General features: G+C 39.7%; 1 protein-coding gene across 4 annotated transcripts in view; it reads left to right on the top strand.

Moving 5' to 3' along the window:
* ATM (ATM serine/threonine kinase) overlaps positions 1–12,965 on the top strand; it is a 175,671-nt gene extending 162,706 nt beyond the window's left edge. For 3 of the 4 annotated variants that reach the window (XM_037047706.1, XM_037047705.1, XM_037047707.1), the window contains 3 exons: positions 7,513–7,576; positions 11,525–11,664; positions 11,768–12,965. In XM_037047706.1, coding sequence (XP_036903601.1) covers positions 7,513–7,576; positions 11,525–11,664; positions 11,768–11,951 — 388 coding nt within the window. In that variant the 3' untranslated portion in view covers positions 11,952–12,965. The remainder of the gene's footprint in view (positions 1–7,512; positions 7,577–11,524; positions 11,665–11,767) is intronic. The other variant, XM_037047708.1, reaches the window with a different exon arrangement.

The following is a 12,965-nucleotide window of genomic DNA, read 5'->3' as shown; positions in this document are numbered from 1 at the left end:
TTATTGATGGTAGCCATTCTGGCAGGTGTGAGGTGATACCTTATTGCTGTTTTAAGTTGCATCTCTCTGATGATTAGGGATTTTCACCATTTTTTCATGTTTATTGGCCATCTGTGTGTCCTCTTTGGACAAGTGACTATTCAGGTCTCTTGCCCATTTTTTAACTGGATTTTATGTTTTTCTGGTGTTGAGCTGTATAAGTTCTTTCTATAATTTGGAAATTAACCCCTTATCAGATGTATCATTGGCGAATATGTTCTCCCAGTCAGTGGGTTCCCAATTCATTTTGTTGATGGTGTTTCCTGTTGTAGAGAAGGTTTATACTTTGATGTAGTCTCATCTGTGTACTTTTTCCTTTTTTCTTACCCTGGGAGACATATCGGCAAAAATCTTGTTACAAGAGCTCTCTGAGATTTGACTACCTATTTTTCTTCTAGGATTTCACATTTAACTCCTTTTTCCATTTTGAGTTTATTTTTGTGTACAGTGTTAAGTTGGTGATCTACTTCCATTTTTTTGCATATACTTGTTCGATTTTCTTAATACCATTTACTGAAGAGACTGTCTTTACTCACTCTTACCTCCTCTGTCAGACATTAACGGACTATATAGGTGTGGGTTTATTCCTAGGCTCTCTATTCTGTTCTGTTGGTCTATGTGTCTGTTCTCATGCCAGTACTAGGCTTTCTTCTTGATTACAGTGGCTTTGTAATACAGTTTGATATCAGGTATTGTGATACCTCCAACTTTGTTCTTCTTTCTCAAGATTGCAGGGTCTTTTTTGGTTCCATATGAATTTTTGAAATATTTGTTCTAGGTCTGTGAAAAATGTAAAATGTTACTGGTATTTTAATAGAAATTACATTGAATCTATAGATTGCTTTGGGTAGTATGGACATTTTAATGATGTTACTTTTACCTCCTTGGTTCATTTTATTCCTAGGTATCTTAATTTTTTATTGTAATAGGAAATGGTATTGATTTCTTAGTTTCTCCTTTTTTATTATTGTAGTTCAGTCACAGTTGTCCTACCTTTTGCTCTCCCCTGCCCCATCCCCCTGTCCCGCTACCACAGTCACTCCTCCCCCGCATTGTCCATGCCCATAAGTCCTCTATTCATGTTCCTTGGCTTGCCCCTTCCCCTCCTTTCTCCCATTATCCCCTTCCCTCTCTCCTCTGGTCACTGTCAATCTGTTCCTTGTTTCCATGCCTCTGGTTCTATTTTGCTTGCTTCTTTTATTCATCAGGTTTTCCTTGTAGGTGAAATCATGTAGTATTTATCTTTCACTGCCTGGCTTATTTCACTTAGCATAATACTCTTCAGTTCTATCCATGCTGTTAGGAAGGGTAGGGGGTTCCTTCTTTGTTTCTGCTGCATAGTATTCCATTGTGTAAATGTACCACAACCCTAGTACACTGTCAGTGGGAATGCAGACTGGTGCAGTTACTGTGGAAAACAATATGGAATTTCCTCAAAAAAACTAAAGATGGAACTGCCTTTTGATCCAGCCATCCCACTACTGGCATTATACCCTAGGAATCCTGAATCACCAATTCAAAAGAACCTATGCATCCCAATATTGATAGCACTCTTATTTACAATAACCATATTTCTCTTTCTGATAGCTATTTATTAGTATATACATATGTCACCATTTTCTTTTTTTAATTAATTAATTTTAGAGGGGAAGGCAGAGACAAAGAGGAAGAAAAGCATCAATGTGAGAGAGACACATTGCTCATTTGCCTCTCATATGCACCCCAAGCGAGGATTGAACCCTTAACCTAGGCATGTGTGCCCTGACCAGGAATAGAACTGGTGACCAGACTTGTTTGGACCCAAAGCACTCTCTGTGTTTCCTCGACTTGTATGTCTATTTCCTTCACCAAATCAGGGAACTTTTCTTTCATTATTTTTTCAAATAAATTTTCAGTTTCTTGTTTTGTCTCTTCTCCTTCTGGCATCCCAATGGTTAAATGTTGGTACATTTGGAGGTGTTTCAGAGGTTCCTCATTCTATTCTCTCTTTTTTAAAATTCTTTTTTCTACTTGCTGTTCTGATTGAATGCTTTGTTTTCCCTTATGCTCCAAATTGTTGCTTTGATTCTTGGCTTTATCCCTTCCACTCTTGGTTCCTTGTGGATTTTTCTTTATTTCACTTAATGAAGCCTTCATTTCTGCCTGGGTCTTTCCTGTGTTGTTGAAGTACCCAGGAGCATCCTGATAACCAGTGTTTTGAACTCTGCATCTGATAGGTTGCTTATCTCCATTTTATTTCGTTCTTTTCCTGGGGTTTTTGTTCTTTTCTTTTTGAAAATCTTTTTTTCTGTTTTTTTGTCATTTTTTTCTCCTTCCTCTTCCTCTCCCCACCTTCTCACCTCTTTCCCTTCCTTACCCTGCTGCTTCCAGGCCCTTTAATAATTCTTATAATACTGGCTTGGTAGTAACAAACTCCTTTAGCTTTTTCTTATCTGGGAAGATCTTTATTTTTCCTTCAATTTTATTTTTTATTAAGTATCTTTTCACTGATTATGCTACTACAGTTTCCCCAATTTTTCCCCTTTTATTTCCCCTCCAACCTCCCCCCCAACCCTCCCATATTCCCCCCACCCTTAGTTCATGTCCATGGGTTGTACATATAAGCTCTTTGAGTCCTCTGTTTCCTATATCATTTTTTATCTCTCCCCATCGATTTTATACCTACTAATTATGCTTCTTCTTCCCTGTACCTTTTCCCCCATTCCTTCTTTCGTGTAACTTTTCCTCCCTATTTCTCCATTCTCCCTCCCTACTGAACTCCCTCTATGTAATGTCCATTTCTCTGATTCTGTTCCTGTTCTGGTTGTTTGCTTAGTTTTGGGGGGTTTTTTTGTCTTTTTTTTCTTTTAGGTTCATTTGTTAATAGTTGTAAGTTTGTTGTCATTTTACTGTTCATAGTTTTTATCTTCTTTTTCCTAGATAAGTCCCTTTGACATCTCATATAATAAGGACTTGGTGATGATGAACTTGTTTACTTGACCTGATCTGGGAAGCACTTTATCTGCCCTTCCGTTCTAAGTGATAGCTTTGCTGGATAGAGTCATCTTAGATGTAGGTCCTTGCCTTTCATGACTTCAAATACTTCCTTCTGGCCCCTTCTTGCCTGCAAGGTTTCTTTTGAGAAATCAGCTGATAGCTTAATGGGAAGTCCTTTGTAGGTAACTGTCTTCTTTTCTCTTGCTGGTTTTAAGGTTTTCTCTTTATATTTAATCTTGGTAACTTAATGATGATGTACCTTGGTGTGTTCGTCTTTGGGTCCAACTTCTTTGGAAGTCTCTGAGCTTCCTGGATTTCCTGGAAGTCTTTATTTCCTTCACCAGATTGGGGGAGTTCTCCTTCATTATTTGTTCAAATAAGTTTTCAATTTCTTACTCTTTTTCTTCTCCTTCTGGTGCCCCTATAATTCAGATATTGGGACATTTCAGGTTTTCCCAGAGAATCCTCAGCCTTTATTTATTTATTTTTATTCTTGTTTCTTTGTTCTGATCCAGTTGGATGTTTATTTCTTCCTTTTGTTCCAAATTGTTGCTTTTAATCCTCGTTTCCTTCTTGTCACTGTTGGTTCCCTGAATATTTTGCTTTATTTCATTTTGGGTATCTTTCATTTGTTCTTTCATTTTTTGACTAAGTTCAATCAGTTCTGTGAGCATTTTGATTACCAGGGCTTTAAGTTCTTTATCAAATAGGTTGGCAGTCTTCTCACTGTTTAGTTCAAAGGTTTTGCTCTGTTCTTTCATTTGGGCCGTATTTCTTTGTCTTGACACACCTGATAAGTTGTAAGGGGTGGGGTCTTAGGAATACACAAGGGCAGGATGACTCTCTTTGCTGTGCTTTGGTGCTGCCTGTAGGGGAGGAGCCAGAGAGAGAGAGCTATGCAGCTTGTTGCTCATCTCTAGCGTATTTCCTAACAGACTCTCATGTCAGACTGGAAGTATCTCCCACCGAGGCAACTCCTGTCTTAGCCCACAGTCAGCTCTGAGTTTCAGTTTTAGCCTTAAGTCAACCTTGCCCCTCAGCCACCTGCCCGAGGTTCTTCTGAGATGGCCCTCACGGTCCGCCTTACCAGTCTGGTTGTCCTTGTTGACTTTTTCTTTAATTCCTTGGTTATCAGAGTTCCATACAGTTTGATTTTCTGGTGCTTTTGGTTGTTTACTGATTTTAGATTGGTTGTTATCCTAAAGGAAGTGAAGGGTTTCTACCTATGCCTCCATCTTGACAGGAACTTTATTTTTCCTTCAATTTTAAATGCTAGCCATGCTGGGTATGGTAATCTCAGTTGTAGGTTCTTGCTTTTCATCACTTTGAATATTTCATGCCCATCCCTTCTTTCCTGAAATGTTTTTGTTGAGAAATCACCTGACAACTTTATTGGAGCTCTCTTGTAGGTAATCGAGTGCTTTTCTCTTGCTGCTTTCTAGATTCTCTCTTTGTCTTTAGCTTTTGGTATTTTAATTATGATGCATCTTGATGTGCACCTTTTTGGGTTTGTCTTGTTTGGGACTCTGTGTTTTCTGGATTTGTATCATTTTCCTTCATCAGGTTAGGAAAGTTTTTGGTCATGATTTCTTCAAACAGGTTCTTGATTCCTTGTTCCCTCTTCTCTTTCTGGTGTCCCTGTGATGCTGATGTCCTTACACTTCATAATTTCCCCAAATCCCTTTCACCATCTTCATTGTTTGTAATTCTTTTTTCTTTTTGCTTCTTGATTGGGTGTTTTTATCTGCCTTGTCTTTCAAATCTCTGGTTTGATCCTTGGCTTCATTCATTTTACTTTTGATTCCTTCTAGTATTTTCTTGATGTTAGGTATGGTATTCTTCATTTTGTACTGGTTCTTTTTCATGGTTTCTATATTATTTGCATAGTGTTGTAGTTCTCACAAATTAAGTTCCTTAGCATCCTTATAACCATTACTTTGAACTTTAAATCTGATAAACTGCTTGCCTCCCATCTCACTTAGCTCACTTTCTAGAGATTCCCTCTTGTTCTTTCATTTGAAGCCTGTTTGTCTCCCCATTTTGATTGCCTTATTTGTGTTTGTTTCTATGTATTAGATCTGCTACAACTTTCTTTGTGAGGTGGCTTTATATAGTGGGTGTTCTGTGGGACCCAGTAGTGTGGTCTCTTTGATCTCCTGAGCTGGGTGTTTGAGAAATGTCCCTTGTGTGGATTATGTGGGCTCTCCTGTTCTTTACACCGTAACTGCTGCTGGCCCATTTGTGCGCGAGGTTGACCCTTAGGCTGTCTGTGAAGCGCAACCCTCACCATGGTGTGCAAGCTGCTGTGCATGTGCTTAAGTAGAATTTGAATGAATTCTGTTCATTATTTGAACCATAATGATTTTAAAACAAATATCTTACTGTTTACATGAGGCAATTTAGAACTTTCTGCCAGTCTCTCTGCCCTTGGTCTCAGTGGGCCCTGAGCAGAGCTCTAGTATGAAAAGCTGCAGTGACTGGCATTCTGCTCGAAGGTGTTGGAGACGAGCAAAATGTCTGCCTGAGCTCGGCCGCATGCACATCTCCTACGTGCTTTCTCCCTTTTCATTGCGGCTCCCCCGGCCTCCTGTCTATGACTCCCACTCCCTCTTCATGGTCCATCCTCTCACCAGTTCCATGCACTCAACATCAACTGCCAGAACATTGGTGCCAGGCACCATGCCTGCCGCCCACAGGCTGATACTAGGGATGGAAGGGTCAAGGCACAATGGAGAAGCAGGAGAAGCTGCAAAAAGAGCCAGGGCAGCCCTGGCTGGTGTAGCTCAGTGGGTTGAGTGAGGGTTTTTCACAGTTTGATTCCTGATCGGGGCACATGCCTGGGTTGTGGGCCAGGTCTGCAGTGGAGGCCACATGAGAGGCAACCACACATTGATGTTTCTCTCCCTCTCAGACTCCCTCCCTTCCCTTCTTTCTAAAAAAAATAATAAAAATAAAATCTTAAAAAAAAAAACAGGGCGGGTTGGGGTCACAGTGATAATGGTGAGAGAGAACCAAAGAAGAAAGGATGCATCTGCTCTGAAAGTTCCCTTTATTATTAATTATTTTTAATTTAATTCACACCCATGGACATTTTTCCATTGCTTTTAGAGAGAAAGGGAGAGCAAAAAACATGAGTGCAAGAGACACATTGGTGGCTTGCCTCTGGTACGTACCCAGAATAGGGATCGGGTGCACCCAAATCAGGGATCGTATACATCCAGACTGGGGACCCAGTCTGCAACCTAGGTATGTGCCCTGACTGGAGATTGAACCCGCAAGCTTTTGGTTACAGTGCTATGCTGCAACTAACTGAGTGATACCAACCCAGGGCTATTTTTAACTCTTTGAGGCACTTCCGTGCTGTTTTCAGTATTGGCTGCACAATATACAGTCCCCCCAACAGTGTGTGAGGATTCCCTATTCTTGACACTTTTGCCAACACTTTTGTTGATTTTTTGATAATAGCCATTTTGACAGGTATGAAGTGATGTGTCATTGTGGTTTTGATTTGCCTGTTTCTGATGATTAGTGATGTTGAGCATCTTTTCATCTGTTCGCCATCTGTATAGGGTGGGACAAAATTAGGGCTAGTGGTGTTAGTAGTAGTTTAGAAGTGTGTAGAGTAAGTACAGTTAATTCTTGTATTATTACTTATTATTGTATTTTCCAGTGAGGCAAAAGTAAGTTTACAGAGTTGTCAGTATGCTGACAGCTAGAAAGACATTTTATTTTTGTATTATTAGTTTTTAATTAATGTATTTTTTCTATACCAATGACTGTAAACCTATTTTTGCCCCGTCCTGTATTTCCTTTTTGATAAATGTCTATTCTGATCCTCTGCCTATTTTTAATTAGTTTGTTTTCTGATGTGGAGTTTTTTATGTTAAATTCTTATCAGATACATCATTAGCATGCTGTCTTTCTGTTTTGTTGATGGTTTTCTTTACTATGCCAATTATTTTGAAGATGATTTTGTTAATGTTGCCCAGAGATACATATCCAAAAAGAATATATTGAAAGATCCATATCAAACAGTTTACTGCTTGTGTTTTATTCTATTTGTTCTATGGTTTTTAGGTTTTACATTTAAGTCTTTAATCCATTTTGGGTTTATTTTTGTGTGTGGTATAAGAAGGTTGTCTAGTTTTATTTATTTTGCTTGTATCTGTCCAGTTTTCCCAACATTATTTATTCAAGAGTCTGTCTTTTAGCCATTGTGTGTTCTTGCCTCCTTTGCTGTGGATAAAGTTACTATATAAGTGTGGGGTTATTTCTGGGTTCTCTCTTCTTTCCATTATGTATATATTTGTATTCATTTTAGAAACATCTACTTAGAGCCCACTCTGCTACGTACTGTGCCTTTAAGATACTGATTTGGAAATTATTAACAAAAGTAGTCTCAGTATACTTCACATGAAGAGGGAGGGGGGATGGAGAATAGATATATATTGAAAACATTGGTGTGTAACCAAACCCATATTTATGATGTGGTTGTAGATGCTGTGAGAAAACCATGGAGGTTATGAGAAACTCTCGGGAAACCCTGTTAACCATTGTAGAGGTAAAGTATATTATAAGGAAAACTTTATTCCTCTCTCTTATACATAGTATCTTGTCAGCATGTCACTGATTTAAGGGTCAATGCGTCATTTTAATGTGGTGTGATGATGATGGGCAGCCAGAGGGATGGGGGTTGCACACGTCAGTAGTGGCATAGAAGGCCTCCGGTGCCCTCCAGTTTCGGTGGTACAGCAGAAGTAACCGCTAGTCTTTAACACATCAGTCAGCACTTCTTCACTTTAGATATCTTGTTTGGTATTCATGGTTTTCAGAACAGATTCCATTGGGGGAGTAACAGAAACCAAGTTATTTCCTTTTCCCCTGCCAGGTTCAGAAGCATTTAACCAGGCACATAGAGATCAAAGTCAGCACTGTTGGTGGAGGGATGTAGCTGGGGAGTGAGGGCCAGACTGGCTTGCTGCTGGGGCTCCCTCGGGGCCTGTCTGGGGTCCCAGCCATGGGACAGCCACCAAGTGGTGGTGTGGGCCTGCAGAGCCCCACACTCCATGAGGCCCACGGCCTCACGTCAAAAAAAGCAGAAAGGGAAGAAAGTCAAGCACATTTCCCTGCTTATGACCTTGGCTGTACCCAGCAAGAACTATGTCCTAGGGCTGTCACTGACCACTGTGGTAAAGGGTACGTGCAGCAGAAGGTGAGGAGTCTTCCTCCTCAGGGAAACTCTGGAGGTAGAGTGTAGGTGTGCCTCACTGACATTCTTTAGCTTTTTGTTTCTTTAACCTGGTGGTGCTGGACCTGGCTGGACTTTATTGTGTCACCTGTACTGCCTTTAAAAAATACTGATGCTGACCAAATTCAAACCAAACTTCTAGGGCTGCGGCGGGAACATTAATGTTTTTTAAAAGTGCTCCCACTGTGCAGCCAGGGTTGAGAATCACTGTCTTCAATTCATTGGCATTAACCATTAAGCCTCTGATCAGATAATAAGGGTAGGGCTGTATGTTGTGTAGAGTGAAATTAACAGTCTGTTCGAGTGGTCCTGTGTCCACCCTTATGAACCAAAGGCATCTTTATAGATCTCTGGAGTGTTGGTGGCAATACCGATTTTTTGCTGCAAAGCGGGTGTTGAAATGCATCCCAATAGTATGTTGACAGTCTAAATATACGGCTATGCTATTCCCAAGGCTGAATGAAAATGTGTTCCCTTTTCTTTTTTCTATTTCAAATTGTAGTATATGTCATGTATTACAATTTGCCTTTGGTTCTGCATTCAAAGCAAATGATACCCCGGATTCCTGCATGACATAGAAATTAAATTCTAAAATTATCTTGCCTTTTTGTGTTTAAGACAGAAAGTCCAAACTTTACACATTTATTTAAGATCCATGAAGGTTTAACATGTTCTGCAGTGTTTACTCTGCTCGGTATCAGGCAGAACGATTTGCCGTGCCTAGGTAGATTTGGGCTTCCTTCAGGAGCTGTGTGCTGAGTGAACACCTGCTGGGAGAGAGCTGTTTCTTCAAGGCCTCAGACATTTATCAGTAAAATGCCAGATTGCTCAGGAGCCTCATTCTTTAGATAGTGGTGGGATATCAAGTGAGGGAAGTAACAGTGGCCAGATTACGGAGGGGTTCCTACACAGCTGTAAGGACTTTAGGTTTGACTGAGTGAGATGGAAATGACTGGAGGGTTTTGAGCCTGAGAAGTGACTTGTATCTATCTCCACTTGTAATATCTGTGTGACTGAAGACCACCCTCCAGTGCTTTGTGTGTTTTATACTGACGTACCCACTCTTCCCTCTGTGAAACTGTTCAAATTTCCCGACATCATTTGAGGTGGTTGTCCAGTCTTTCAGAGCAGTTTGCCAGTTGAAAACTGCATTGTCTGCTGAAGGAGGGTGCTTCTCAGTGGCAGCATGGATCCAGTCCTCCAGAATGCCATTCCTGGACCCTCTCTTGTACTCTTTGCTTTTCCTCTCTTAGGTTTCACTGAGCCGCAGTCATTGTTTCTGGTGTAATATCAATGAAAACATCTTCTCGCTTCCCAAATCCCTCTTTAAGAGCACTTTGATTGAGGTGCATTTGCCTTCCTTTTCAGCATATTTGCCTCTCCTGGCCTTTGTGATGGTTTGTTTTTTTTATATATAACAGACAATTCTGTCCTCCGAGATTTTAATCAGATCTACTAAGGAAATCCCTTCTTTAACTCAGTGGTTCGTAGCCATGGGGAGTTTTGTTCCCTGGAGGATAGTTGGCAATACCTGAAGACAGTTTTGATTATCATAATAGGTCAGGGAGGTGATGAAGATATTCTTGACATTCAGCTTGTTTCAGCCAGGGAAGCCGTTAAGCATCCTGTGCTCAGGACAGCCCTCAAATGATGAAGGATCCAGCCCCAAAATATCCGCAGAGCCAAGATCGAGAAACCCTGCTCTAGCTTCATCAGTCTACATTCCTGTGTTTTCAGTCAACCACTTCCATTCTGATAGTGACTAAAGTATATATTTTTAATTACCTCCTTTTTGATTCCAGAAATTGCAGATATGATTTTTAATGCAAGCTCTTGGGTTTGAAATAATTGTGTTGTTTCTCTACTTCACCCCAAAAAGACTATATCATATCTTTATAATTTAGGCCTTCATTCCTTTTCATTCATTGATTAATAAAACACAACTCCCCTTTGGGGTGAAACTGGTTTGTATCTCTGCAATCTAAAGCCATGTCAGTGCCCAGCTTGAAGGGACCCTGAACTTATGAACAAACCACTTACTGTCACAGTCAATCCCTCCTCAGTTTAATGGCCCTGGAGGACACAGAAAACAGCTTAAACAGGGGACCAGATATTGCTACTGCTGATCCAGTACATTAAACATGTAATGCAATTACATTGCAATCCCAACCTGAAGACCTGCTGAGAAACACAGTAAAGTCATCAGTAAAAAGTGCTCTAACTTTATAGTGTTGGGATATCCTGCGGTGTGACTCGTCCCTGGAATTGAGTCTTTACTTATTATTGAGATCCATATCGTAAGCACTTGCTAAGGCTTATAAAAAATTTTTTGTATGCTTATAAACACCAGAGGCAGTTAGCTATTCTGAATTGCTAAGGTCAGAAATCCCTTATGACTTCACTTAATAAAATCTATGACCTAGAGCCGCTTGCTCTGGCCATGCCAATTATTTTGGTATTGATTCTACTCCATGTGTATCTCTCTCTTTTTTTTTAAGACTTTATTTATTTATTTTTAGGGAGGGAGAAAAGGAGAGAAACATGTGTGTGGCTGCCTCTTGCATGCCCCCTACTGGGGACCTGACCCACAACCCAGGCATGTGCCCTAGGTTTGGAATCGAACCACCGACCCTTTGGTTCACAGGCTGGCACTCAATCCACTGAGCCACACCAGCCAGGACTCCAAGTGTACGTTAAGATACCAACCACAGCACTAGGCCTTGGGTTTTGAGGAGCTTTCAGTAAATTATACCTTTTTTCATCCATTTAAAGTTAATTGAGATAAAAAGAAAGAGCCTTAGAAAAAGAATAGAGATCAAAATGTCATAAAACAGAGAACATGGCTTAGGAGTGAGGTCCAAGAAGGCTTGCTAGTGCTGTCAAACACATAGCTCAGCATATCCCCCCTGAGTGAGAATTGGGCCTACAAATAAATGCCCTTACCCAGACCAAGGAGAGAAAAGAAAGAGAGTAATACATATTTCCTTTTAATAGTTTCACCTCTAAGAAAACATTGGCCAAGGGATGTCACTGCCACCAACCATGGCAGAAGAATGAATTCAGAATGGGATAGGAAGCCCAGAGCATTGTGCTACTGTAATTTTTTCCATAGGAAACAAGAAGCCTGTGCAATAAGTTTTCCCCTTCCCCCAGTCAACTACCATATTATTGGCTCAATTATTTTTATAATACTGGTTCTACTGTTTCTAAGTACATCATCAAACACACACATTGTTCTCCTAACACGTATGTTCCATCCAGGTCCTCTTGTACGATCCACTCTTTGACTGGACCATGAACCCTTTGAAAGCTTTATATTTACAACAAAGGCTGGAAGATGAAACTGAACTCCACTCCACTCAGAATGCAGATGACCGGAGATGCAAACGAAATTTCAGGTAGCAGTATTTTAGGAAGGACTTACTGTCCTTGTTCAGATTTTTTCTATTCCCAAGGCTCTTCAAACTGTTCCACCTTATTAATACCTTTGTGTTTTGTCATTAGTGAAACGGACCAGAGTTTCAACAAAGTAGCTGAACGTGTCTTGATGAGACTACAAGAGAAACTCAAAGGAGAGGAGGAAGGAACTGTGCTCAGTGTGGGCGGACAAGTGAACTTGCTCCTACAACAGGCCATGGACCCCAAAAACCTCAGCCGACTTTTCCCGGGATGGAAAGCTTGGGTGTAATACTCAGCATATGAATCACCCTTGAACTCAACCTTCAGGAATTATATGTTGGCCTTTATTTTTAACCCACCCACATACTTTGAATGTATGGTATTAGTACTTAACTAAGTGAACTTGTATTTTTAAAAAACATTTAGTACTCGCTTCAGTCACCTAAAGGTATTTTGAGAGTCTCAAGAAATATCTCTTCTTGCACACTTTAGAAATAATTGCCATTCATGCTCCATTTTTAGGCTAAACATCTATTTTTTTCTTCTCGAGTGCCGACTGTATCATTTTCAGTAGAATCTCTGACTTACGCTTTAGCTGAGAACGGAGCAGCGGGCACACAGGGGCGTCGCTCACAGCTGGTCCTGGAATGAATGAGAATAAATGCACTCCTGGTTTTGAGGTGGCTTTCGATTAAAATTTGTTTCCCAGATTTTATATATAAATGAAAATTATTTGATATTAACCTATAAAAGGAAGAAAAATCTTTTCAAAATAGAAACTATATATCATGGTAAAACTACCTAAAAAATAAGAAATATTGAAAACAAACAAACATTTTAAGAAATATGTTTGGATTTTCAGTAGCAAGAACCAGCCAGTGTTACTAAATAAAAAAGTTGTTACATTATGGAGAACAAATTTCAAAAATACAGCTAGTATGATTAATATTTTTCAAAAGTATATATTGGACCTACTCTTTCTATTCTCTTTATCTTTAAAGGTCTTCTGTGTTTTCCATTCCTTTATCTTTCTGTGATGCTTTTATATCTGTCTTGTAGTTCATGAATTATCTTGTCAGCTGTTTATATAAATCTCCTTTTAAGATTATTCATTGGGTTTTTTCTTTCCAAAATTTTTTTAAAGTTCTAGCTCTGTATTATTCTTTAAGTCTACGTACTGTTTCATGATGTCTCTTTTTTCTTAACTTTTCAGTTCTTTTCATGTCACTAATCACTTTAAACATCTCTATTTTATAGCCTTTCTAATAGCTAAGAGCTCTATTAAATAAAATTCCTGTTGTTT

This window comes from Sturnira hondurensis, unplaced genomic scaffold, assembly GCF_014824575.4.
Source record: "Sturnira hondurensis isolate 20B ecotype Veracruz unplaced genomic scaffold, ASM1482457v3 Scaffold0006213, whole genome shotgun sequence".
Lineage (NCBI taxonomy): Eukaryota > Metazoa > Chordata > Mammalia > Chiroptera > Phyllostomidae > Sturnira > Sturnira hondurensis.
Note: the sequence above shows the minus strand (reverse complement) of the source record. Positions and strands in the feature narration are given on the sequence as shown.